Genomic DNA, 27,549 nt, shown 5'->3' with positions numbered 1-27,549 from the left:
TCACTTCCAAGAGGGGAGTACGGCCGCATGCTGTACATGAACAGTTCTGTATACCTCTGTCATGTTTACTGTTTTGATAAGGGCATGCTTTAAAATGGGCACTTTACGTTCATGATGAAGATACACTAAGTGATTTGTTATGTAGTGGGTTTTATCTCACGTCTAACTAAGTGGGATGGAGGTGTAACGGGTTTGACTAGGACAAGTGGTCACCCGTCTTTGTTTATTAGCTGCAGAAGAGATTAAAATATAATTAATTTTCTTCTTATTGGCCTTTATGCACTCTGGTCCCTCAGCCATTAAAACCAGCACTGTCAATATTTTAAAAGTCAATTTTGAACATCAAATCTGAACAGTGAAATAAAATCAAATACAAAATGTATAATACCGCCATCTAGTGGACATATAAATACAATGCACGAAGGTGGAACAAATCAATCGACTTTATCAATCAACTTTATTTAAATGAACGGAAATAAAGTAAAAACTTAAAACGTACCTGCAAAAGAGATTAAAATACAATTAATCTTCTTCTTATTGGCCTTTATGCACTCTGGTCCTAAACACAAAACAAGAACAGTATTCACCCGAGCTGCGCTGTGTGCAGACGTCACAGGGCGCGCCTTTACTGGCAAATCGCGCCAAAATGAATGAAACTATATACGTCTCTAAAAGTTAAAATAAAGGTCAAAACAGCTCAGTAACATGACACCATACCACGATAAACAATATTTAGTAAAAACCTCAACATAAATTGCTACATTCATAAAGAAAACAGCACGATGTTGCGGCAGTGAATTGTCATACCACTTACCTTTCTGCCATTAAAACCAGCACTGAGGAGTCTGACGGAGAAACTACGGAACAACAGAGTGCAAAAAGGCGATTCATAAATAAAGCAAAATCAATAAAACATTGGCAATAAAAATAATCTATTGAGATAAAATTCACAAATACTCCACATAAAAATAACAAACATGGATTGAAAATAATAATTAATAAAATGCATTTTTAAATCCATTGCAGAGTGACTTATCTAATGGGTAAATTAGTTATGGAAGTATTACAGCTAGTTAGGGTTGGTGTGCTGTTTGTTCTAGCAGCTTACATCACCTGGGGGTTGGAGGGAGGGTCACCTTGTTTCACTGTCTCTGTGAATGGACCAAAGTCTTGTACATATCTTTTTTCTCTTTGTGTCCATATTTTGGTATGCAGCCAGAATATCCGGACCTTTAATATTGTATAAAAAGTTGATTAACAAGTGGATCTATATTCTAACATCTGGATTTGTGATTTGATTATAATGGCTGGCTCATTTAATATGGTCACTTGGAATGTTAAAGGCTTGAACCATCCAGTTAAGAAGGCCCTTACACACCTGAAAAATGTAGGTGCAGGAATAGCATTTCTTCAAGAAACACACCTCAAGAATTCAGACAATGCTCAGCTGGAATGTGGATGCGTGGGGCAGCTCTTTCATTCAACTTTTCAAGGTAAGGCTAGCGGCGTTGCACTAGGCATCTCCTTTACGCCTTCCATAATTGCAAGTCGACTCCAATGGACGGTACGTTTTAGTAACCGGTAAACTTAATAATCTAAATGTTATTTTAGCCAACATATATGCTCCAAACTGTGATGACCCTCAGTTTTTTCCCCCCATGTCATTAATCAGCTCCCTTGCTTAAATTCACACTTACTGATTATGGGAGGGGACTGTAATTTCTCTCTGGACCCCGGGATGGATAGGTCATCTTTTAGGCCGGGATATGCAACATCTAAATCTGTTTCTTAAATACAGTTATTTCTTTCTACTTATGGAATTTCAGATATCTGGTGCTTTTCACACCCAAAAGACAGGCAATGCTCCTTCTGTTCCTGTGCTCATCAAACCTATAGCAGAATTGATTAGTTTTTTATTGATAATAAATTAACAGCGGAGGTTCCGTCATGTGAATACCACCCTGTAGTAGTGTCAGACCATGCTCCTCTTTTACTTAATCTGAACATCCCTGACGCTATAAAGCCCAGACGGATGTGGAGATTTAACTCTCTTCTGCTATCTGATGAATACTTTCTGAACTACATGTCTGACGAAATCTCTTTGTTTTTGAATATTAATATGACACCAGATGTTTCCATGGCGACTGTCTGGGAGGCCCTTAAGGCATATATCTAAGAGGCCAGGTAATATAAACAAGTGGAGTTGGAAGAACAAATAGCTGATTTAGATAAGAAGAATGCACAAACTCCCTCTCCAGATCTGAACAAAGAACGTTTAAAGCTAAATACGGAATATGACATACTTACTTCACACACCATTGAAAATTTACTGTAATGTCGGAGTGATATTTATGAGCACGGAGACAGAGCAGGGGAGGTTCTGACAAGACAGCTGAAAGGTGCCAGGACTAAGCAAATAATTAAAGGGGTGAAATCGCAAGAGGGCAAGATTGTCACTTACGAATTATTGATGCATTTCAATGCTACTACCAATCTTTACAGCTCCAATAATTCTTGTGGCCCTTCCTGTTGGACTCAGTCCTGAGGGTATCAGGCCTGAGGCTGTTAGAACCAGGCCTGAGGGCACCAGTCCTGAGGCTGTTTGACTCAGTCCAGAAGTTATCAGTCCTGAGGCTGTTGGACTCAGTCCTGAGGGTACCAGTCCTGAGGCTGCTAGAACCGGTCCTGAGGGTACCAGTCCTGAGGCTGTTGGACTCAGTCCTGAGGGTATCAGTCCTGAGGCTGTTGGACTCAGTCCTGAGGGTACCAGTCCTGAGGCTGCTAGAACCGGTCCTGAGGGTACCAGTCCTGAGGCTGTTGGACTCAGTCCTGAGGGTATCAGTCCTGAGGCTGTTGGACTCAGTCCTGAGGGTATCAGTCCCGAGGCTGTTAGAACCACTCCTGAGGGTACCAGTCCCGAGGCTGTTAGAACCACTCCTGAGGGTACCAGTCCTGAGGCTGTTGGACTCAGTCCTGAAGTTATCAGTCCTGAGGCTGTTGGACTCAGTCCTGAGGGTACCAGTCCCGAGGCTGTTAGAACCAGGCCTGAGGGCACCAGTCCTGAGGATGTTGGACTCAGTCCTGAGGCTGTTGGACTCAGTCCTGAGGGTACCAGTCCCGAGGCTGTTAGAACCGGTCCTGAAGGCACCAGTCCTGAGGAGCCAAGTCATGAGTGGGCTGTGGGTAACAGAAAATCATCTGGGCCATTATGGTCATTATGGTGTTCTTGAATGCAGAAAGCAGTGGTGGGTTGATGTGAAAATTGGCATATGCCTCTTTTTGTTTTTTTTACCATTGAAGAAAAAATTATTTTTGTGATTTTAGCTTTTGTTCCGTCAAATAAAATGAGGCACCTTTGTGATGTCACATACAGGCTCTTAACAGACATTTCCTCACAATTGTGTGAATACTGAAAGAAATCGCACATTTACTTTCCAGTCTTCAGTCCGTGTTTTTGGCTCACTTCTCATAGTTTTAGGCCGCCAGCCGTCATTTGGACGGTATTTTTTTGGAAAGGACGGACGAAAAACTATCAGACGGTTACTCAAAGCCGTCCAAATATATGTATACTACTTGTCGCCGTCTAATTTCGCCTAAATTCATCTGTTTTCACCAAAATATGATGAATTATCGGCTGGCGTAAACAACTCACGAACGACTTCCGGTTTGTTCCCCGTAACGAGCAACCTGATTGGTCAACTGATACCATGTGAGGCACAGGGAAGGAATTGGATTATTTTTCTTTCCAAAATGCTGAGGAATTTTATCTGCAGAATATCTAAATACTACATTTACGGGTAAAACTGATGATTCAAGAAAATGTTCCACAGTGATTACATTTTAAAAGTGAGTCCAAATATTTGCTATTTCAAATGAATGTGTTAACGTAATTTTTTTAAACTTTATTTATTTAAAAAAAAAAAAACAATTTTCTTATTCATTTATTTGCTTTTTACTGTAACACTTTTATTTTTTATTATTGAATGATTGAATTATTGAATAATGAATGTTGCTGTATTGTGATTGTTGTTCGATGTAATGAACGAAAAAAGACAAAAAGCAAAGAGTGAAAAAAAAGTGAGTCCAAATAGTGTTTGAAATTTTTGGATATAATTTTCATGGAAATATCTGCCACCATTGGTCTTTCTGAATCTGAAGTGTATAACCAAATACAGGGTTTGTGTAAACGTCAACATGCAGTTTTGTGCATCCATTTGAATTAAAATATATCTGAGTCACGGTCCCATTTGTTATCACGGCAATCTGTGCTCATATCTGATTCTCAGCTATTGTGTTTTCTCCTATTATGGCTTAAAGTATTAAGAATTAAAACCAAACAAAGTTTTTAAATATTTTTGGTCGATGTGCAGTAACTTTGAAATCAAGTTTGACTGTTTGGATTAAAATGAGGAAAGTGAAGAACTTTCATAATGTTTTTCAGAACACACTTGTATTCACACATGTAGTCATAACCTGCCCGACAGATGGAAGATAAACATAACCTCTCATAAAACCTTATCAAAATCCAAAAATGGGTTACCTCAGTCCTCATTTATACAATGATCCACCAGCAGATTTCTTCTTTGGCTGAAAAAAATCATGAGAGGAAGAAAGTTGTTTAAGCGGTTTAAACTTCATATTCTCTGTTAGGACCCGGCTCTGCTAAGAGAAGGGTGGAGGTGTAGGGAGTAACGATAAGCAGGTGAGTTTGGGTGAAGCGAGGGTTTTATTGGAAGTTCTCCGGTTGACAGTGATGAAACAGAACCCCAGAGACAATAATATAACAAAGGAGGGTCAAACAGGTGCTGCCCAATAACTATACAAAGGTTGATTTACTATAACAAAAAGGCAGCTTCTTCACTAGAAGGCCGTGAACTAAGGTTTCTACCAACACAAATTCAATAAACAAGAGCAGTAAAAATGGAAACAAAACAAAACACAAAAGGAAAACAGCTGGTGCCGTCACCAAACTGTTGTACTATGGATCCGTTTAAATAAAGGTTAACAAAACTCACACCCTCAAAGATCGGAGTGGAGCCGAGTTCAAAAGACCTCACACAATCGAAACACAGATCAAGGTTCTCGGGTCAGACTGAACAGACACCGCCTGCATCAGCCGCCCCCAGCACTCTGCTGGAGCTTCTTAAATGGCCTCAGCTGGTGGGCGGTGCTCAGCCAATCAGCAGTCGTCCTCCAATCAGAGTGCTCCTCACCAGGACGGGAGGAGGAGGTGAGGCGAGGATACCTCCTGTCAATCAGCACAAGGGAACAAACACACAGAGGCGGAGGCGATGCCATACAGCCTGGGGGGCTGGAACACCTCCCCCCCCAAAAAAACATAGAAAGTCTGGCACATTAAATACCTCTTATACACTTTCAGAGTTTCTAATTTCTTGTTTCCCTTTTTCTGTTGTGCCGTTGCGTAGGAGAAATCCCAGAAGTTGGCAACACACCATTGGACTCACCCTCCCGATGTTTCTCAATCCTGGGACTGGTGTCACTTACTTCCGGCGCAGGAAGTTCTTGACCTCCCGCCACATCATTCCCCAAAATAACAGCGACACCTTTGAGGGGAAGGGCAGGGCACACAGCAAAGGGAAAAGTCCCAGTTACCAGTTTTGATTTTAAGATTACCAGATGCAACATTCGAGGAGTGTAGCCCACGTTCACGGCCTGCAAAACGGAGCGACATTTACAGGAAGTTGCATCAGAAAAGGGAAGCACACTTGCCAAAATGAGAGACTGTGAAGATCCGGTGTCTCTTAAAATTCTCACATTTGTCGACCTCAGTCCCGCCTGGTGATGCCTTACTATTGGTAACTTCTCTAATTACACTAATTAAAAAAAAAAGAAATTGTAAAATTGTCACAACTCCAAAATTTGTTGTCGACATTATTGGTCACAATTTTGCCCATTGAGTGAAATAATTGGGTCCTGATCTATGATCAAATCATATTAACATGGTTCTAAAATGAGTGTCTTTAATCAGTAAAGTAACCACGCTTTTGTAAAACCTCCACGGAAAAAAATTGTGCCAACATTCCTTTGCGACACCAGAGAACTTAAGTGAAGACGTCCGAAATCCCATCACCATGGAAACAAAACAAGTTGTGTGTATATTTCAATTCCGATGTAACCTGTTCTGATCAGTCATATTTAATTCTTCAACCTTAATGTGTCAACAGTATAAAAGATAAACTAGAAATGCCTTCAACGTATCCACGTGGACAAGCATGTCTTCTGTAAACAAACATGACCAAAGTTAATGTGAAACATACAAAATAAAATGGTTTTATTAAGTTGCTGCAGGGTTATAGCGGTCAACATTTTGTCCACGAAATCCAAACTACAGAGAACAGAGGCTGTCGGAGTGCAGATCTACAAGCTACTCGGAGAACATAAAGAGACACATACCACTAAATTATTCAAATACAAGTCTGTAATTATGTACAAATACTAGAAGAAAACAACTCCATTTGGTCACTTTGTGAATGGTGAAATGAAAGGTTTTTTTTTTGTTTTGTTTTTTGTATTTTTTTTGCAAGATGGGACCATTTCAGACATCTATAGGTAGGTCGGTGTGATATCTGCCCCAGATCATGTCACCCTGACACACACGGCTCACTTTCAGGTCGGCGTTAATGAGGAACCGGTAATATTGGTACCAGCTGAATAAATATATAATCAGGATACTTGGGAGTCCTCGGTGGAGCGGTCAAGTTGTCCACTTGATGGCGCTTACGCAGGCTACACAGAACACAAAATAAAGGCAACAGAAATAATACGCAAAAAAAAAAAAAAAAAAAAAGACCAAATGAGCGTCACATTTATTGTACAAGAGCAGGAAGGTGTGCAGGAGACGGTGACACGGAGGCTAAACACAGTGTCGGGACACCGAAGCGCCAAGGATCGCTTGGGAAATAACAACAGAGCCACCAAATCCCCCGGATGTGACGGTCTGCTGCGTGGCTGATGTGTGGATTTGACTTCTGCTGAATTTCATCTCTGTCGGGGAGGGGGGTGGGGGGCGGGTGTCCTCTCGCCTTACAATAAAATGTAGAAATAAAAGAGAAGATACCAAAAAAAAAAAAAAAAAAAAAAAAAACCCCAACAGAATCACAACAGAATCACAAATGGGCCCCAGAGAAGGTGTTTAGCAGTCGCTTTTCCATAGCTTGATGGTTTTGTCGTTTTCTAAAGCGGCTGAGGCGATGATGTTCTCTGTCGGGTGGCAGGCGGTGGAAATGACCACGTCTGAGACACAAAGAGGGAAACCAGCCGTTAGGATCCTGAAGGAAAAGACTTTTCCTCTCGATCTCTTCTGATACGACGGACTCTTGTTTTTAACTCCGGTGAACCAGTTAGTCTCACGTTAAACTTTGGTGTCGAATCGGTGCAATAAGGTTTTCTCTGTGATTTAAAAAAAAATATATCGTCTCTCTCTTAATTCTCATACTTTCTAAGATTTTTTTTTTTTTTAAAACTTATGTGTCCTTGGTTGGTGCTTTTGACCTAAAGCTTCCCAGGGAAATATCCCCCTCATACATTTGTGAACATTTCATGTATATTTTATTAAAATCCAACAATGCTTTTATTTTATTGTTTAGTAATGCGGTATTTTATTTTATTTAAGAGAATATCCATGTTTTTCTTAAAACCTTTGTCATTGTATTTCTTGTAACTTCTGAAACGATTCAATTATGTATATATGTTGAAAACTATTTTTTTTTTTTTTGAAATTTTGTAAGGTTTGTTTTTTTTTTTTCTTTCTAAATTCTGAGTTTATTCTGACAAAATATTTGATTTGTCTCTTTGAGATCTTTTGGTCTGAAACAATATTTTCAACTTCAACCTCAGAATAAATCTAGGACTTTTTTCCTTTGTATGTCTGAAAGTTCTTGTAAATTTTCAACTTTAACTGCTGAATGTGCTCAAAGTTTTCCTTATTTTTCTTTTAAAATCGTATTTTTTCTTGTAAATTCACAACTCTTGATCTGACAAATTCTGAAATGCTGCTTCTTCTTTTTTTGTGCGTTTGAAAGGCAACCTAACAAAAGTGCAATTATTTGCCTAAAAGTGAATTTGAGGGATTATAACTTTATACAAACAGTGTGTTATTGCTGTGTGTGTGTGTGTGTGTGTGTGTGTGTGTGTGTGTGTGTGTGTGTGTGTGTGTGTGTGTGTGTGTGTGTGTGTGTGTGTGTGTGTGTGTGTGTGTGTGTTTTGTGTACCTGTGTGGCCCTGCAGCTTCTGCACGATCTCCTTGGTCTGCAGGTTCCAGATGTAAACCATGTTGTCCTCCGAGCCCGACACGATCCACTGCAAACACAAAGGAGGCGCTCGTCTTCAGCTCAGGGTTATATTCAGAAAGCAGCCGTCTTTATTGGGAGAGCTTACCTTCCCGCCGGTGACCGAGAAGTTTGCAAATATGCAGTATTTCTCATTTTTATGGCCCGTGTATGTTTTCAAACACTGAAATGTGACACAAAGAAGAAAACAATCAACTTCATTACACGAGTAAACTAATACAAACTGTAAAATCTGTATTAAAGCAAGATTATGCCCTAATCCACGTCATTACAAGAGTGCGACTTTGTATTGAATCTCTTCCAATATGAGCAGTTTTTAATGGAAAAATCTGATAATCCTGTTTATTTTGGCGACGTCACGCATCACAGTGCAGCCAAAGCAGCTTACCTTTCCTTTGCTGTAGTCCCACAGCTTCAGCGTGCTGGAACACAAACACAGCAGTGCATCAGTTCCGGAAACAACTTATCACTTATTGAAGATCCCGATGACATGAAGCTGCAGTAGGGAGACGTGTTGAGGCTGTGCTGCCCTCTGCTGCTGGTGAAGCAGCTTCGGCCTGACGCAGGGACGAAGCAAAGCGATGCACTCACTTGTCCAGTGTGGCGGCCAGGATGTATTTCCCGTTGGGGGAAAACTTCACGAAAGACACGGGGGGGTTGTCGTCGTCTAACGGAGAAATAAAAGCACAAATCAACTCGCATAGCGACACCTGATTTTATGTCCCTTAATAACATTTATATGACTAACTTGCTTAAAACCAAAAAGGTGTTGAAATGATCATTTTACTTGAAGATTACAGAAGGTTTTACAATGTGGAGCCAACAAATGGTGTAAAATAATTCATTTAGAACACGGTCGTTATGTTTTAATGTTGGCTGCACATAGATGCAAATATAACATTACTTGGAGGAAAAAAAAAAGTCTAACTGGATCGATCACTTTCAGCCGGCAGAAAAAATATTTCCAAAAGGTTATTTTTGTCATGTGCTGCAGTTTCACAAGGAAAAGACAAAAGAAAAAAAAAATCAGTGATGTGAAAATAGTGCCCGTTACAACAAAGTTTGTTGATTGCAATAATCACAAAAAGATCCTGGATTAACTGTATTATGAGGAATAAGATCATTTCAATCATACTGTGACAACACGGACCTGCCATCAACCAAAGAAATCTCCAAATAATACAAGAGAAGACTGTTTTTCCCCCCCCTTGACTTTTTAAATATTTAAAAAAGAAAAATAAAGAAATGGTTCTGCTCTGAAATAAGCATCAGATCCTACTTCCACTTGTATCTGTGTTGTTTCAAGCGCCTCTGCTTCTCCAAAATGTTCCCCTTAAAGTGATGTTTCTGTCTTCCTGAGCTCGTCTCGCTATTGCAGCCATCATACGCTACAATATCCCTGCGTGATGCGTTCAGGTGCATCACGTAACTCGGCTTACGCTCTCTCACCCATCTGCCGCACCGCCACAGCAGTCGTGTTTAAAACTAGTTTTTTCCTGTCGCGGATACGTTGCTGTTCACTTAATTCACGGTACAAATATATCCAGTACAAAGTAATCCATAGACTGCACTACTCAAAAACTAAATTGAATCGCATCTTTCCTTCTACGTGTGACAAAAAGCTCTCTAGCGGCAGGATCACCACCACATCTTTTTTGGTTCTGTCCTACACTACGACACCTTTGGACCGAGATCTTCAAGTGGCTCTCAAAAGCTCACTCCAGGGACATTCCACCCAATCACTTGTTTGCGATCTTCGGTTGCTCAACGGGAACTTTTCACATGTCGCGGGACTTAAAAGCTGCTCCGCCCGTTGTTTAGAAACTCACTGCTCCGCTTGGGGAATGTCATATTGTCACCAGGTATCCTAGGATCAATGTTGAGCTAAATTGTAAACGGGCAGCTGAAAAATATTGTATCGTACCACATTGTGACCATCTTGTTTGTGTTCTGTTACCAATATAAAAGGAAAATTTAAATAAAGCATTGGAAAAAATAAAACAAAAAAAAGTCTAACCACACCCACAGGTGTTTGGTGTTTACGCACAAGCACACGGCTGTGCAGGAATTTCCCGCACTATGAAAGACAGATTTGCCGGAACTGATGAAAGTATGCACGGCCCCTGCAATCCCAGGCCCTGATATTTATCTTAAACAGCCTCCAAAGATTCCTGGAAATGTGGACGTCCGTGCAGGTGATCTTACCTATGAGAGTCTTTAAACACTGTCCTGATGCCGTGTCCCAGATTCGACTGCGGACGGGAAAGTCTTGTTATTGTTGAGTGAATAACACAGAAATAATAGAAACAGAAATACAAGTTGTTTACAAGCCTTCATAGAAAGATAACAGTAGAACTTCTGTAATCTCAAACTCAGTGGCAATATCGCAAACTTGGCGACCATTTCAGTCCTTGTTGAAATTTCTGTTTCTCAAATCGGTTTCAACCCGTTTCCAGTGAGCTGCATTAACACACTGGAGTCAAACAATTCATCGTTGTCCTCTTGGAGCACTGTGTGTACTTACCAAAGGCCATCGTAGCTACTGGAAACGATCAGGGAGCCGTCTCTGTTGAAGTGAACCTGAAAAAAGGGGGGATATCGGCGATGTTAGGACTGTGACGCCTGTTCCAAGACAATCTGGAAAAGTTTAGGAATCGAAAACTCACAGCAGAGACGGGATCCGAATGAGCCGGCAACGTTTTCAAGCACTTCCCGGTCTTCACGTCCCATATCCGTACGCTCTCGTCAAACTAGAGAATTAATCAAAGATAAATAGATGCTCCAGGCTCCCGGCGCCGGGCCTAACGTCTGACTGTGATTAAGAGTCGGGAACTCACCGATCCCGACACGATGAGGTTGGACTGGGGGTTGAAGTTGCAGCAGAAGACGTAGTTGCTGTGACCTTTCAGGGTTTTCAGGCACTTTCCCTGGTTCAAAGAAAAAACCCCAACTTATGTTAATGTCCCACTTGTCACTGACGGGAAGACGTGAGGAAATCGGATTTCACTTCTGAGCCTCACGAACGCGTAAACAAATCACACTTTGTTCTACCGACTGAAGCTGCTCCCTTACCGAGCTGACGTCCCAGATCTTCAGGGTTTTATCGTCCGACGCAGACACCAGGAGGTTGGAGTCAGACGACCAGGCCACGTCGGATATGCCCTGTGGAACCGGGGGGGGGGGGGGGGGGGGGGGGGGAAGTAGAGCTGTGAGGTCTGTCTTATGGGCACAAAGACAATGGAGGCGAACGTAAAGAGTTTTAATCTCACCAGTTTGTGTCCTGATATGGTTTTCTCGAACTTTCCATCGTACGCCCCCCAGATTTTGATGAGTTTATCAGCAGCTGTGGAGACAAAAATGTGCTCAGTCTCGCTGGAAGCTGCCAAGGAGGAACCCTCTGTCAACTAAAGCTTAAAGTCCCGTGCTGCCTTCTCATATTCATTCCTGTGTGCCAACAACAGCATTCACATCGTCTGTGCAATGCAGTGAATCCAGACAGAATCCTCAGATGAGCCCATGGGGGGGCGGACAGACGGACTACAATTACTACTCACAGGAGCTGGCGAGCCATTCTCCACTGGGGCTGAACTTGACAGAGGACACAGCTTTAGTGTGGCCCGCGAGTGTGAACTTCAGGCTGTAGTTTGGCTTGGCGGGCGCAGACTGTCAATGCAAACAGAAAGTGGCACTTTAATATAAACATCAACAAAGACCACAAACAGCTTCCTCCCATAATCTCTCCAGAGTCTGGATACCTCTGGATTAAGTAACGAGTGGAGTGCTGCAGGAGATGTACAGACCTTGCTTTGGCTGGCGGACGCTGAGGGGACCACTGGAGGCTTCGTGTCTGTCTCAGGCTTCTTGTCTTCTGTTGCCATGGTGATGAAATCAGCATCTATAGTGTGTCTTATTCTGAAACAGAGAGGACACACACGAACACACACATTACATCTACATAGAACATACACATTAGGCTTCTGCAGAAGAGAGCACCAAATTGAATAAAAGCCTGAATCAAGGCAAAAACTGAATCTACTAAACCTGCAGGTCCAACAATGAACAATATATGTTGATCTCTATGAGAACTGGACGAGAGGACGGACATCAAAACAACAACAAATGGCTGCATCCGTTCAGTAAACAGCCCTGTAATAATTGACACTACTTGGACTTGACTGATAAATGTAGATATTTAACTGATGAGCAGATTCGTGTCGGTCTGATGCTTTAAGGTTGATATGTAGCCACCTCAGCTAGCTGCAGCTAGCTCACCTTTAAATCTCACCGTTTTAGTAAAAGACGTGAAGGAGTGCTCCGTGGAGCCAACTAAGAGTAATCACTTCTTTTATTTTATTTCTTTTAAATCCGAGATGCCCTGGATCGTCTAAATTTAACATATTATGGTGAAAATGTGGATTTAAACAAAAGGGGCGACATCAGAGTGTCTCTCGTCGAGGACTGCGACCCTGACGGCTCCGCAGTGACATCGGAGCGAAAGCCGCTCCATTTCCACACGGAGGCGTTTAAATTGAGCACCAAGACGTAGCTGGACGTAAACGCCGCCGCTCCGTGGTGGTGGTGTTTGTGTAGCCGCCTGATGCTGTTGACAAATCGGGCTGAGCTGCCACGCAGGGGCCCTCCATTCAAACAAAGCTCCGCGGAGCAGGAGCGGGTACTCACGGGGGTTGAAACGGCCTCGCGGGCGGATCTTCGCTGCCCGTACGGTTGGGAGATGAAATCAACACGGCAGAAGAACGAGAATTCAGACGATCCTGGGGAAAACGGAGAGGCTCCGGGAGGCTCAATGTGGAGGAACAGAGAGGAGAAGCGGGGAATGTGCTGACGCTCTGCGCATGCGCGCTGCGCTCACAACCAACGGAAACTAATGAGGGTCAATAAAGAAAAGGCGAAAACAATCTATGCAGCCTGTGGCTCCCTGCGCAAACGTTTCATCTTCATTTTTCACTGCAAACACGCGCTCAAATTACACAGTTCAACAGGCTGTAGACTAAAACATGTGTCACCTCACTTCCACTGAGCTTTAGAGCCACCTAATAAAAGTGTCTTATCATTTTCTTATGGATGGGTGGATGAATGGATGGGTGGGTGGGTGGATGGATGGATGGATGGATGGACAGTTCTTAATTACAGTTCCAAAATGCCTGAAGTCAACATAAACAGAATATGGAACCTCCAGACTACTGAGGTCAGAAGAAACAAAGTGAAGCAGCTTTTAGTTCCTATGTTCCTCAGGAGAAAACTTCCTGAACACATGCGGAATGCTGACACACTAACTTCTTTTAAATCAGGCCACAAAACACTATTCGCAAAATATTTTACTTGATTTATTCTCCTTTTTATACTAATTGGTTGTTTTTTTTCAAAATCTCAATTGCTCAAGTTTCTTAATCACATTGTTTTAATGTATATCCTTGGAAAGCGATGTGACTTTCCTTGTGTCTAAATTATGCTATTTAAATAAACGTGCTTTGTTTTGCCTTTAATTTGGAAAAACACCTGCTTTTTATCCACATTTGTTTATGAAACTAAGCAGTGTTGTGTCATTCTATATAATTCAATCACTGAGAAAACATAAATAAAGCTGAACTGAATTAGTTGCTATTATTCACAATGCAATTAAATATTATAAGAAAGTGACAATTCAAGTAGTGTGCCAGTTGTACCTCTGAAAACGTAAGATCCCAATTTTTACAGTTTCCTGTGGCCTCAAAAGGGAAGGAGGTTTACTTGAAAAAGAATTATGATATATATCCTTCTGCTGAGACAACTGTTTTTTCTGTGACAAATACAGTACATTGAAACAACTATGCACCCATTTTTTGTGACTGTAAATGTAGTAATGCTTTTTGGGTGAACTTCATAGCGGGTTGTACAGCAAATTTGACATTTGTTCTGACCTTAAAAAATAACATGTTTCATTTGGTATACCTGTTATACACAAAAATAGATATATAAAAACAAAAGCACATTTTCACACCTTTCATGAGAAACTATGTCACGATTTTTTAAATCTGTGAAATGTATGGAGAATAGGGATGGTGTAAAACTGCACTTTCGAAAAGGACTTTAACCTTACAGATTTTCCTCACCTAATCATATGTTTTTTTTCAATCTTTAACTTTAAGTTGTTCTTTATATATATTAAGGGATTTTATCTTTTGCCTAGTAGAAAATGTAAATCAATGTTATTGTAAATCAATGTTATTTACAATATGTAAATTCCAATTTTGTTAAAAAGTAGTTGCAGGTGAATGTTATTCTCCGGTGCAGCAGGGGGCGCTGTGACCTCTCACTGAGCTCTGCAGACAGCGGAAGGATCACGGGAAGAAGGCGCAGCGCGTTCGTGATGTTTATAACTTCATACTTTGTCAACACACTTCACCCACTTCATATCGTATCGTCATTTCTGCCTTGTGGTGGCGTCTGGATTTAGAAACTAGACTCTTGTGAATTTACGCTCTCGACCTCTTTGTTCGGATTCGCCTTCATCAGAAAATAAATTAGTTGCTCATTTTGTAGCTTTGAGCATCACTAATAGTGCTTTTCCGGGTACCTGAGGACAACTGCGAGATTAAAGGTTGGAAAACTTAAGTATTTCGTAACAAATAAGTTTACTTCAAAAGATTGCAGAGTTGTATATTTTTTTGTCGTTGTTAAGTTAACTTTTGTCATTAGCTTGGGCTAGTAGCTACCGGTGTTTTGGATTAACTGGTTTCCCTCTTAACTGGTGACCGATCCCCTTGAGCGTCCTTTCTTGTTGTGAGAGACACCTGCTGATAAAAAGTCCGTAGCTGTCCCGGCAAACCCCGTTTAACCGCGTTCGCAATAAAGCTTGGAAGTGTCGTACGTTCTGTGAGTCTTCTTTTAGCATCTGTTGTTGATACTAGCGGCGATGACGGCCGCTAGAAGCGTTTGGTCACCAGTTAAAAGGGGAACCAGTCAATCCGAAACACTGGCTAGCCAAGCAAACCTCAGTTTTATGTGCAGGTTAACATCATTTAATTAAAAAAATAGATAAAAATCTGTGAAATGGTGCCAACTTACAAAATATATTTTCCCTCTTAACATGTATTATATTAGTTTCCCGTCTGTTTTATTGGTCCTATTTTTCTAACTATAATCATCTATTACTACTTTTTCCACATGAAATCTTTTTTTAAATCCGATTTTTAGATTGTTGTTTATTCAGTACGTCAATTTTAGTAAACGACTTTTTAACAGCATCACCAACGCTTCAGACTGATGAGTTAAAATGCTTGATGAACAAAACAGAACTCGATTTGTCACAATCTGTTCTCTACTTGTTTATTTCAACAGGAGACTTTACCATGTGAACGCAGGCCGTTGCCGTCGGCTGGTGCTTCCTCTCAGCCTTCGATAGGTTGACGCATCAAAGAAGCCCGCAGAAGCGCTGGAGCCATCATGTCAGCGGACGCCGCCCCGGACCCTGCGCAGTTGGAGAACCCCCCTCCTCCTGAAGTGACCAACCCTGACAAGCCGGGCCGGAGGACCAACCAGCTGCAGTTCCTGCAGAACGTGGTGTTGAAGTCTCTGCTGCGCCACCACTACTCCTGGCCGTTCCACCAGCCGGTCGACGTGGTCGCTCTCAAACTGCCCGTGAGTCCCGTCAACATGAGAAACAAGATTAATATACGAGTAGTCAACTGATTGACGAATTACATGCAAAAAAAATAGATAAGAATTTAATTTTTACATTACAAAAACGATACATGATTTCAAAGAGAATCTCCTGCTTTTTACTACAATGTGTTTCTCATGTTTTGTGCATTTCTCGAGCAAGTAATATGCAGGCTGCTGATGGCTGTATTGTATTTTTACAAATCCAGTTCTACTTTGTGTGGCGACGTTACCCAGTGGAAAAACTTTTTTTTTTTTTTTTTTCCTCCCTTAACCCTTTCTAAATGTTTTTGTCCCCTTGTTGTTCAACGGTCAGTTATTTGTGTATTTTCTTTCTCTCCTTTCATTTTCACGCAGATCAAACAACACTGTGAGTTTGGAGATATTTCAACTATTACTCAGCATTTTTAACATGCCACACATTAGTAATTCCCAAAAAAGTAAAAGTCTGTGCTTTTAGTAAATAGGAAATGAAATGAGTGAGTTTGTCTGAAAGCGTGTCGTCATGGGTTTACATCCCCTTTTGTATGCAAACTATCCCTTCAAGTTGATGAGTTGCAATGACTTTCTTTGGCAAGATCTGTGGGGGAAAAAAAGACTCTGGAAAGTTCTGCCTGTTTAGTTTGGGGCAGAAGTAGTTAAAGACAAATTATATGCAATTATTTTATTTTGAATACAAAAGTTGTGGACATTAAGCCATGTTAAGTGATTTAAGCTGTTTACAATAAGGTTTTCACCGCAGCTCAGTAGTCAGATTTCTCTAGATCACGACAGGACAAATTAACCAGTCTAACCAGTTTTGTAGTTTAATTATTTTCACAGAATTTGTGGGTCTTTAGTATCCGAAGGCCCAGTTTGGTTTATGTTATTAACACTCTATTACAATGATTCTCACACTGTGTTGTTTCTGGAGGAAAGTCACATTTTGTAATCAGAATGATCACAACAATAGCAAACTAGTACAAATTAAACTTAAAATAGAAATAGATTTAATAAGGTAGAAAAACAAATGTGTGTTGAAATCCCAGTTGTTTGTTACCGTTTCTCTGAACATGACGCCGACTCTGTGTGAACCAGGACTACCATAAGATCATAACCTCTCCGATGGACTTGGGAAGCATCAAGAAGCGGCTGGAGAACAACTACTACTGGAGTGCCACTGAGTGCATGCAGGACTTCAACACCATGTTCACTAACTGCTACATATACAACAAGGTGAGGCCTGGGATCTTCGTCTTCCTCTTCTTCATCATCATCTTCTCAAGCGGAGAGTCCTCACCCGTCTCTCCCTCGGTCCTCTCCAGCCCACCGACGACATTGTGCTGATGACGCTCGCCTTGGAGAAGATCTACCTGCAGAAAGTTGCCCAGATGCCTCGGATGGAAGTGGAAGTCGCTCCTCATGCAGGCAAAGGCAGGGGCAGGAAGAGCGCCGCTCCGGGTAATCGGATTACTCGCGTGAAGACTTGAGCGCGGCTCTGGGTTTCTTTTACCTCCATAACATCTGAGGATACGCTCTGATTTTCTTTCCCTTCTCTCTAAATCCTAAACGTCCACATGTTGTAAATGTTTTTAATGATGTCACAGAGGGCGGCCGGACGCGAGAAATCGCCGGCCAAGTTGTCGGCCCGTCGAACTCCGTCTGCAGAGAGGAGCCGGCGCAACAAGGCGCCAAGCAGGGCGTCCTGAGCGGCGAGCTCCAGCGCTGCAGCGACATGCTGAAGGAAATGTTCTCCAAGAAGCACCTGTCTTACGCCTGGCCGTTCTACAAGCCCGTGGACGCCGAGGCCCTGCAGCTGCACGACTACCACCACATCATCAAGGACCCCATGGACCTGAGCACCGTCAGAGTACGTCCACACACTCGCGTCCTGCCGACCGCCACTGTCCGTTTGATTTCCTGACCCGAGCCTTCAAACTCCCAGAAAAAGATGGACCGGGGGGAATACCGGGACGCTCAGGCGTTCGCCGCCGACGTGAGGCTGATCTTTTCAAACTGCTACAAGTACAACCCGCCACAGCATCAGGTCGTCGCCTACGCCCGGAAACTTCAGGTGAGGTGGGACTTGACCACCTGGCTCGACGACCGATCCGAGGCGCCATCAGACTCTGCTCGTTTTCACTGATTCTTCCTCCTGTCTGCTTCAGGGAGTGTTTGAGGAGAAGTTTGGCGAGATGCCAGAGGAGCCGGTGACGGCGAAGGCCGCGGGGCTCAAGAGCGACGGCGAGTCCGCAGAGGAGCGAAGCCGCCCACTCGCTGATCAGCAGGTGAAGTAAATGTGTAGAATGTACCGGAGCTCCTGAGCCGCACAGGCCAGAGGTCTGAAACCTGCGAAGAACGGCTCCTCTTCCTCCCAGGACTTCAAATCAGCGGAGAGCAACTTTATTTATAAACATACTTTTTAACTTTCTTAAGACCTTTCTTATTATAAACGTCTCCATTTCACCAAGGACGAGGCTCGGACACTCAGCAGTCTGATGTGAAGCTTCTGTGAACAGGTTTTTTTTTCTTTAATTTAAATATCCACAGTAACTGTCTTTCTTCAGTTGGCAGCGGTTCATCTTGTGGCCTCTGTGAGTCAGAGGAGAATAGAAAGAAGCGAGAAAGGGAAGAAGAACGCTTCAAATCCCAGCGGCAGGTTTGTTTTTTTCTCCGCTCTTCTCAGCCGAGTATCTTTTCTTCTGGGATTCCTCGAACCGTCTCTGTCCCCGGCTGCAGACGACCCGAGAGCCCAGCCTGGAACTCGGAGGACGAGTCCCGGCCCATGACCTACCCGGAGAGGCACCGGCTCAGCCTGGACATCAACCGCCTCCCGGGAGCGGAGCTGGGCCAGGTGGTGCACATCATCCACACCCGGGAGCCGTCCACCTTCTGCAGCGACCCCGACGAGGTGGAGATCGACTTCGAGACGCTGAAGACGTCGACGCTGCGCGAGCTGGAGCGCTTCGTCAGGTCCTGTCTGCACAGGAGATTCGAGAGGATCCAGAGTGAGCACAACTTCTAGGAAAGGAGAACGACTGTGGTTTGCGTGTGTCTAAAGTGTGTGTGTCTCTAAAGAGTCGCTTCAGTCCTCTCAGCTTCTTCTTCTTCTTCTTCTTCTTCTTCTTCTTCCAGAGGAAAACAGCCAGAGCGGCCCTCCTCGTGACAGCGGCAGCTCTTCAGAGTCAGACGGCCGCAGCTCCTCTGATTTGTGATCGTTACTTCATCTTTGTTTCTATCTTCCAACACGCCTCATCGCCAGTTTTTAAAAAAAAAAAAAAATCAACCTTATCAGAAGTTGTGAATCCATCATGTATGGAAAACTGTTGCAAGAGCGTACTTATTTTATACAATAACATATTTATCGTCTTCCTTGTTTAAAGTCAGAAGATCAAGTACTAAACGGTCGTACATTTCAGTGTTTGAGCTCAGCTGATTGTTTCCCTCACGTTAGTCTGTAACTCCGGAGATGCTTTCGCTCTGTGAATGGAGTAGAACCAGCAGTTTGAATCTGCATGGCCGGGGTTACTTTGGCTCATTCTACATTCACACTACGGATCACGTGGCCGGCTGGTGAGGGTCGTCGGCTTTAAGATGCAGGAAACGAGACGCGGACGCAAAGCGACGTCCAGCCGATTCAGCAGCAGAACGCATTGGGCCTCATGCAAGACGTTTGACTTTAAAACGATGTTTGTTACAGTGTGCACATTTTATATTAGTGATCCCTTTACAGCAGGTGCTCTGGTCGAAGCCGTGGTGCTGATCTGCCGTCGCCTCGGAGTGACACAAGTTAGGTCAACTTCAAGTGCCCGTCTTCTGGAACTGATTCTAGACATATTCCAAGTGCCTCTGACCTTTGTGCTGACTGATACTTGAACATGTGCTGTTTTCTTTGTTTACACTTTGTATTTGTTTACATATCTTGTCATAAGATGACATATTGCCTTCAATGAACTTTCTTTTTTTTTTTTTTTTAAATAAAAGGGAAAACAAAGCGAGTGTTGCCTGGGATCTATGGAAGTGTAAACAAGAGACTCAAACATTAATTTCACCTCTTATCAGGCTTTGCTGTGTGCAAACCGAGCGAAGCCCTCCGGTCTGCAGTCGGCCACGCTTGCATCACAAGCGTGTAGTGAAGCACACGGAACCAGTGAAGACCCGTCCATTTTGCAATGCTTTGGGGTTCGGTGTCTCGGGGACACTTGAGATCAGACACCTCACTGGAGCAGCACACAGTTGCTGATCCAGACGTAACGGGTCAAAACAATAAAGTTGTCGGGATTCATTAACGTGTCAGACCTCTAAGTGAAAAACTTCATATCATTGGTGACATGTCCAGTTCTCGGCCACCGGTCAGATGAGGACATTTTCAAGCATTAAGGTCAGAGGACTGTCTTGTTTCAGAAGAGTGCAGTTTCATGTGAACATTTATAGGGAAATGAGTCGGGAGCAGTGGAAAAGAAACATTGATTACAAAATATCAATTGTTCCTCAATACTATGTGCAGTTCTGTTTTCAACCAGCAGGGGGAGGTAGTGCATCAAAATGATTGTAGAACTTGGTTGCAAGAGAAGTGTGTGTGTGTGTGTGTGTGTGTGTGTGTGTGTGTGTTAGCCGTCTATTAACACACTGGCTGGTTGAGGTCATGAGAAAACCCTTTACTATTATAAATAGGTAAATTTTCAGAGCTGGATGAAACAATAAAGCAGTTTGAGGACACTCAATCTTTGCTGAAATAAAAACAGATGATTTTAAAAGCATTTGTTTTGTAATCTGTTTGTCGAATGACGCAGCAAAAGAAGATTCCATGGTTTGACTCATCAGCCTGCCCTTTCAATGTTTTTTTCCACTAAAAATGGCAAATAAAAAACGAACAAACAGAATATAAGCGATAAGCAGGCTGATTCATGTTTTGTCATTTCGTGCCGCCTTCCAGCTGTTGCTTGGAGATAAAAAACTGAGCTGAGGGGTTTTATTCCTGCATTCAACCTGCCGGCTCGGGTTTGAGGCAACAAGGGTCCCTATGGTTGTTGTTGTGTGACGTTTCCACACATGGCAGAGTGAATACAATCCTTTTCACGTCTATTTTTTCTACTTTTCTGATGTCACACTACACTATCTGAACCTTTCGTCCCACTTTTCAGAAGCAGTATTGAGCAAGTTTCTGAAAATGAGAACAACCACGTGATCTTTCCAGCAATAGAATACAGCTATCATGAATACAGCCTGATGTAATGTTAGACTCAGGGACGTTTCATGGCGCAGGGGGACTGAATTCATGTACAACAAACGTACCGAGAAGCTTCAGGAACTCTCAACTTTAATTTGACACCAGTAATCAGCACTGGAGCCTAAATGAACTGTATTAGACATAAATCTCTTTTTAAAAAAAAAAAATGAAATTGATGTTTACTACTATATCCCTGTAATTCAAATATTTCTCTTTTCACTTCTAAGCTACCTTAGTTTTTTTTTTTTTTATCTTTCTATCGTTCAATTCCCCCCAATTCCCCCACTCACTCATACTTTTACATCTGTTAGAAGTTGTCAAACATGAATATTTATGTTTCTCTCTTCATTGTCACTAGTAAAAGAGAAGTAACACGTGTTCACCGTTCAGCAGATAACCAAGATTCTGTCTCTCTAAAGTGCTCTTTGTACCTCTTTATTGGTAGTAGAAAATTAGTGGGAAAATTAGAGAAATTATACATTTAGATTGTCAGATCAATTATAGATTAGTTTTTTTTTGTTTTTTTTAAATGAACTTGTCCTCTTTGTGTCTTGCTTTCTCGCTAATAATAGTCTTGTAAATAACTAAAGGCCTCGGCCTTTATAAAACTCTTCTTTCACTTTAATAATGAACTGTTTTCAATCGGCTTGATTTATTATTAAATGTTTGTCCAGCAGTTTTCCCATAATGACCCTTTCACTTTTCTGTTAAATAAGTTGTGTCAACAAACGTGCTGAAATTATAGTGAAAACAAGGACGGACAACAATGGATGTAGATCAGGGGTGTCAAACATGTGGCCCGTGGACCAAAACCGTCCCGCAAGAGGATCCAATCCGGCCCCGACAAATCACCAAGCAAAATTGTGAAAAATTTAATTTGTTTTTTTTAAAAAAAACGAATTTTTTTAAAAGAAGCAGACAGAACGAAACACTGAGCTGGCTGCCTTGATGCGAGGGAACTAAACTCAAAGCCATGCTGTCAGGGATTTTGCAAAACCATACATAATGCGGCCGCGAGAGGAGAAGTTCTTTTATTTTTTGGGGGGACATTTCACTGTATTTTGCTCCAGAAGTTTTCATGAAAATTGGCTTCGTGTTGAGATTGTAGTAATTGACAATGGACATTTTCATCATGTCTCCTCTGCGCTACAACAAATAAAAACTTTAAAGTTTCAGTTTATAGGTTATTATAGCACTATTTTACTGGTCCGGCCCACTCAAGATGAATTTGGCCCATGAGCTAAATTGTGTTTGACACCCGTAGATGATATATATCTATATCTATATATATATATATATCTATATCTATATATATATATATATATTAAAAACATTTGAAGCAGAAGCACTTTAAATTCTTTTATTAATGATTTTCTTCTGTACATGAGTCGAGGAGTTTTTCCGTTTCAAGTCAGCTGATCAGCAGCTCTGTACAACCGTCTGTACAACAGGACGAGGAAATGTGTTATTTCAACCGATGGCTTCTGGAAGACGGCGGGTCAGTCAAAGTGAGGCATGGCTCGATTAACAGACGCGCGCTCTCCCAAAACTATTTACAACAAGAAAGGCGACTGGCCCGTGAGACAGACTTGCACAAACAGAATTATTACATTAAAAAAGAAAAAAACCAAAACAACAAAAAGTGTTTCCACGGAGGAAAATTAACCCAAAATCATCCATAAAAAACCCATTAAAAGACCCGACAAGAGTTAGTTTATGTACAGTGTAGTTTAAAACAGCGGTCTGATGATACGTCATACAGTGTGCTGACCTTAATGAAGTCACCTCTATAAGCTGCACGTGTTCTGCAGCGAGTCGATGCTGAAACGCCAGAGTTGGACCGGGGAGGTGACAAACAGCATTCCCATTTTTAGCTTGTCTGGAAAAACTGAATTGTTTGTCATTCAGACTCCGGCCTGAGCTTTTTAAATTGATATCTGAGCATTACACAAGATGCTAGACATCCACAAAACAAGTCTTACACTGGCCAATTTACTTTGCTTTGTGTTCGAATGCAGCAATTTTCCATTTGAAAACGTCTCGTCGATGCCATTCCATTTCAGGCTTATTAGTTTTTGTTCTTTCTGCTCCAGTCATAGATTGCTCCCTCCACTTATTCATTTACCTTTCACTCTGGCAGTGACGGACGACTTTGTAATTCGCTGAAATGTGCCAAGAATACGGCTGCGAATAGCCAGACATGAAAGATTTCATTGTTCAGTCGGAGGGTCGGCTTTGACGAGCCGTCAGCGAAATGAACGACTCTCTGCTCAGTCTGAATGTTTCAGTTCACTGTTGCTCTGGTTCAGATGTCATCGGACCCGAGTTTGACTAGCAAAACACTCAGTAATCCACCGTCTGACCACCGGGTGGCGATAGTGAGTCGCTGCAGGGTCCAGTCTATCAGGCTTTAGTTGATCTGCGTCAGTACTTAAAACTGTTATGTTCATCAGCCTCGTGGACCGACCGAACACTGAAGAGACTCACCACACCATCTGGTGGTTCAAAGTGGCATTACAACACCCAAAAAAATCATTCATTGGCTCCAAAAGGGTCAAACTTTATCAGTCTTTTCAATGCAGAGCTCTCAGTCTCAACATATTTCAAAACTAAACACAATGCATGTGTGGTCCCGTGTGGTGTACAGTGTCATTTATTAACTATAAATAATAACGTCTTGACAGGAAACATTGGAGAACAAAAAAATAAATAATAAAAATCTCACAGTACATAGTGTGAGGAGTTCTGTTATGTGGCGTTGCGAATGCTTGTGTGGAGTAATATTCAGTACAGATGTTTAATGGTTATGTACATTACCATCGTTTACCCTTCATTATTGTCAGTCAGCCAGTAAATCTGTGTTATTATAAATATGTTTAGGCAGCCTGTGAACAGCCTGCTGAGTGGCTCGCGAGGATACAGTGACGAGGCTTCACATTTACTTCATGAGGAAAGACCACTAAAAAAAAAAAAAACATTAAAATGATGGAAATGTAACGATCAGTGGGATTAAAAAAAAGGATTATGCCTCAGAAACACACAGATAAATGCCTTTATGATACTACAATACTGCACATGTTAATCTTCAGCTTCGCCTCCTACGCAAGCAGTCACCCCACTAGAGGGCGTTCTAGAAGGCAGCAGTTTTTTTTAATGTAAACAAGCACTCGGGGTATAAAGTGGGTTCATCTCACACAGTGACAAAGGAGAAAGATCTCGGGTGTGAGAGGAAAGATAAGACAGAAGCTGTGATCCACCAAAAAAAGGCCTTTAGAGTTGCTGTGTGAAAGATTTCATATGAACCCGTTATGTACATGTCTGACCGTAGCCTCCAGTACCACAGACCGGATGGAGTTGTAAGTATTCTGTCTGATCAGGGTTTCCAAAGTAAGCGTCCCCATAACCCCCAGATCTTTCTTCACATTATTTTGAAAACCACAGTTAGACAAGATTTGTAAAAAGTTGGATATCAGATTTAGAATTCCAATTTTGCAACCAGTTGCTGCAAACAGACTTGATGTTAGTGTGACTCAATACACCACCCTGTGGTGAGATCTGGTGTTGCAGGACAGCAAAATCCTCTGAGATAACGTCACATCGTTGTTTCATTGCATATCGAAGGTCATTTTAGAATTCTGTCAACAGAAACATGGCATACTGCATCGTTAAGAGACAAAGACCTATTTCTTTCATCAAGTAGCTCTTAATTAATGAAAGAAGCAAAGTCAGGTGAATGCATGAATGTGTGTCGTGAATGCCCTATTGCCAAAATATTTGTCACAATCAGCAAAAGTGAAGGCAGTTTAAAAGTGGAATGGTTGGTCTGTCAACTGCACTGGTTGTCGGTCGGTGTGCCTAATAAAATGGTCATGAATATACATAAATATGAACAACCTGACAGCTTCCTAAAAGTCAGAGTAAAACATCTTGATGGCCACCTGGTGGCTGGTTGTATTTCAAGTTCTGTACTCGTCACCCCTCCAAATGTTAGTAGGTGGGATTGGAGCCAAACTTAAACTGTACATTTACTTTTCAGTTTTTTTGGGGGGGGGAGTATCATACTATGAGGAACTTCTTTTCGGAATAGTTTGTTTTAATTGGATCCATTAGAGTGAAGACGAGTCGTCCATCTTTGTATACAGTCAAGTTAAATCATCACATGATGGGACACTGAGGGTTATATAGAGAAAAGTACTGCTTTCATTCTCTTTAAAATCAGAATGTCTAAATGGTTATGTTTGAGTTTGAATCCTTGGGCTTGTTACGTGTCGGTTGGTCCTTGAAGGCGACAGTCTGCAGGACTGTTAGCAGCAGTCGATAGTGGTCTGGTATCATCCCGCTATTATCCTCTACTTATTGACTCCTGGGTGTTTGTCCACTCTAATCTCCTGTGCTCACACTGGAGTGATGAATTCTTTCTTATTTAGAGAAGATGTGAGGACACAGATAGTTGTGGCTCATTTAATTGTTGACACACCGAGACATAAAATGCGCCACAGTTTCCTGTTCTCTGGGCCTCAGGTCGTTGCTGCGAGGATGTGGACGATGTGCCGAGCCAAAAGAGGACACGGTATGAAAACATCACATGAGGTTGTCGGGAGGAGGAGTAAAGGGAGGAGGAGGAGGGGTTTGACTACATGACCGGTTGGAAAAGGTGCAGCAATAGCAACGTTTTCTTTTTGGACTTCAAATTAGCAATCGGTCAGTTCACATGCCAAAATAATGTGACGTGGCTGATTTAAGATATACTTTTTGCTTTCTGCTACCTCTCAGCTGAACATGTACGGCACCGTCTTTTCATTCTTCTCCAGTTAAGACACGTCCTGGTCGGTTTCCGAGGGTCACCTGACTCCTGCCTCGGCGGCACTTCTCCTCACACATCACCAGTTCATCCCAGAGGTCTGAAACACCTCTTCGCTCAGTTCGAGTTCTCTTAAAGAGCCTCTCTCAATCACTTCGGATCCACACGGCGCTGCGGCTTTAGGACTTCTGCTCGGCGGTGGCGGCCGGCGTGGCCGGAGTCTCCGGCTTCACGATCTGGTAGGTGATCAAGTATTCTGGGTAAGCCTGAGGAGGAACAATACGGCACAGCAACAGGAAAATGTTAGCATTACAACTCGGGGGGGTTGGGGGGGGGGGGGAGGGGGGGGGGGGGGAGGGGAGTAGATTCATGGAAGAGAGAGTAAATTAACTATGAAGATGTTGAATTAGCTGAGAAAGACGTTTTCATTGTTGAATATGAGGATTCACTGCTTGGCTGTTTCTGTTAGTCTCATAAAGGATGAAACTTTGGGCTGAGAAGTGTTTATTCACATTTTTAAATCCAAAATAAGTGTCAGTTGAACAATAACGAATACTGTCAGAGTTTATTACTGACAAATGAGCGAGCACTCCCTCCGAGGCAGCTTCTACTGTGTGCGTCTGGCGTCTTCTTCTACACTAGTGGGAACATTAGTCTGATTTCACCATCAGCTTTCACCAAGAACATACTGAAGCCCATAGAAGATAGGATTTATGTATGATATTACTTTCTCTTATAAGAAAGCAGATAAAATGTGCTTGCATACATCTGTATTTAAGTATGTAAGTAGTCCTACACGTAGAGAAATCTACGCTGCTGTAAATCTCGAGAGGTTCAATCTGCACTGTGAGGAGCTTGTACCGTTTATTCTCTTACACTGAATATTCATAAGTATTTTTAAATTAGTGATGTGACATTATATGTTGTGTAACATGAAATGATGTACACATTATGGGAAGGATTTTACAGGACGTTCAAGTAATGCTGGCAATCTAGACTGAGGTGAAGAAGAGGGTTAGGCAATGAGTAATTATGCATGAAATGAATGTGGGTCAACAGAATGTCCCCCTAAGGCATAGAAACATAAAATGTGTGTGTGTGTGTACCTGCTCCCCTCTGTAGATGACGTATTCTGCATACGCCAGTCCGTTGACGCTGGGTCGCCCGATAACCGAGTGGTGTCCGGGAGGAGCGTGGGCCATTTTCATGGCACTGAACTGGAGAAACGATTTCCCCAGTGTCACCCTGCAGAACAGCATCTGTCTGCAAACACAAGGACACACGCGCACCGAGGACGTCAACAAAACGGATGGTCGGTCCTGCTTTTACTGACAGGACATGATACGAGCACCGATTGATGCCCATTGAACAGCTACTTCAGACCAAACCACTGTTTTTTTATAAAGATTCTCAGCAAGGAATCCCATTCCATTGGGATGACAGTATTTCCCTTTTAAGTGGTGCCACATCAGTAGAGTAAAAAAAACATGCATTTGTGAGATTGGCTGCACCCAGAACTTTGTGTTCCATGAATAAGCAACATATATTTCATCTTTTTACGTACAAGGTAC

The 27,549-nt window shown here is 42.3% G+C and overlaps 3 protein-coding genes across 6 annotated transcripts in view; 1 reads left to right on the top strand and 2 right to left on the bottom strand.

Moving 5' to 3' along the window:
- Positions 1 to 6,264: 6,264 nt before the first annotated feature.
- On the bottom strand, positions 6,265 to 13,167 carry wdr5 (WD repeat domain 5). Its single transcript, XM_080477267.1, has 14 exons — positions 12,990 to 13,167; positions 12,110 to 12,221; positions 11,864 to 11,972; positions 11,579 to 11,652; positions 11,382 to 11,471; positions 11,147 to 11,236; positions 10,976 to 11,059; positions 10,834 to 10,889; positions 10,515 to 10,561; positions 8,901 to 8,976; positions 8,698 to 8,731; positions 8,398 to 8,472; positions 8,232 to 8,319; positions 6,265 to 7,254 (listed from the first exon to the last, which is right to left on the bottom strand). Exons 2-14 carry the CDS (start codon positions 12,185 to 12,187, stop codon positions 7,154 to 7,156), a joined length of 1,002 nt encoding a protein of 333 aa, XP_080333393.1. The 5' UTR covers positions 12,188 to 12,221; positions 12,990 to 13,167; the 3' UTR covers positions 6,265 to 7,153.
- Positions 13,168 to 14,626: 1,459 nt separating this feature from the next.
- Positions 14,627 to 20,231, top strand: LOC308117812 (bromodomain-containing protein 3-like). Of its 3 annotated transcripts, none has more exons than XM_080476944.1 (10): positions 14,627 to 14,907; positions 15,648 to 15,956; positions 17,046 to 17,183; positions 17,273 to 17,408; positions 17,555 to 17,817; positions 17,893 to 18,021; positions 18,116 to 18,235; positions 18,515 to 18,606; positions 18,687 to 18,955; positions 19,083 to 19,944. In XM_080476944.1, the coding sequence occupies exons 2-10, from the start codon at positions 15,753 to 15,755 to the stop codon at positions 19,160 to 19,162; spliced, it is 1,431 nt and encodes a 476-aa protein (XP_080333070.1). In that variant the 5' UTR covers positions 14,627 to 14,907; positions 15,648 to 15,752; the 3' UTR covers positions 19,163 to 19,944. The 3 variants fall into 3 exon arrangements, with proteins under 3 accessions (XP_080333070.1, XP_080333071.1, XP_080333072.1); XM_080476945.1 differs by having other exon boundaries at positions 14,629 to 14,907; positions 15,648 to 15,947; positions 19,083 to 20,231; XM_080476946.1 differs by having other exon boundaries at positions 14,634 to 14,669; positions 15,648 to 15,947.
- Positions 20,232 to 25,220: 4,989 nt separating this feature from the next.
- Positions 25,221 to 27,549, bottom strand: part of LOC308117975 (poly [ADP-ribose] polymerase tankyrase-1) — a 99,380-nt gene continuing 97,051 nt past the window's right edge. For both annotated transcript variants that reach the window (XM_080477113.1, XM_080477114.1), the window contains 2 exons: positions 27,085 to 27,241; positions 25,221 to 26,244 (listed from right to left, as the gene is read on the bottom strand). In XM_080477113.1, the coding sequence (XP_080333239.1) occupies positions 26,158 to 26,244; positions 27,085 to 27,241 (244 nt within the window). In that variant the 3' untranslated portion in view covers positions 25,221 to 26,157. The remainder of the gene's footprint in view (positions 26,245 to 27,084; positions 27,242 to 27,549) is intronic.

Source organism: Lipophrys pholis (genome assembly GCF_963383615.2).
Source record: "Lipophrys pholis genome assembly, chromosome: 12".
Lineage (NCBI taxonomy): Eukaryota > Metazoa > Chordata > Actinopteri > Blenniiformes > Blenniidae > Lipophrys > Lipophrys pholis.
Note: the sequence above shows the minus strand (reverse complement) of the source record. Positions and strands in the feature narration are given on the sequence as shown.

Coding starts and splice junctions, on each gene's coding strand:
- wdr5 (XM_080477267.1), bottom strand. CDS start 12,187: ATGGCAACAGAAGACAAGAAGCCTGAGACAGACACGAAGCCTCCAGTG. Junction 8,732..8,900: donor CTGGCCGCCACACTGGACAA/GTGAGTGCATCG, acceptor TTTGTGTTCCAG/CACGCTGAAGCTGTGGGACT. Junction 7,255..8,231: donor GAAGCTGCAGGGCCACACAG/GTACACAAAACA, acceptor TTTGTGTCTCAG/ACGTGGTCATTTCCACCGCC.
- LOC308117812 (XM_080476944.1), top strand. CDS start 15,753: ATGTCAGCGGACGCCGCCCCGGACCCTGCGCAGTTGGAGAACCCCCCT. Junction 18,236..18,514: donor GCCCACTCGCTGATCAGCAG/GTGAAGTAAATG, acceptor GTCTTTCTTCAG/TTGGCAGCGGTTCATCTTGT. Junction 18,607..18,686: donor GCTTCAAATCCCAGCGGCAG/GTTTGTTTTTTT, acceptor CCCCGGCTGCAG/ACGACCCGAGAGCCCAGCCT.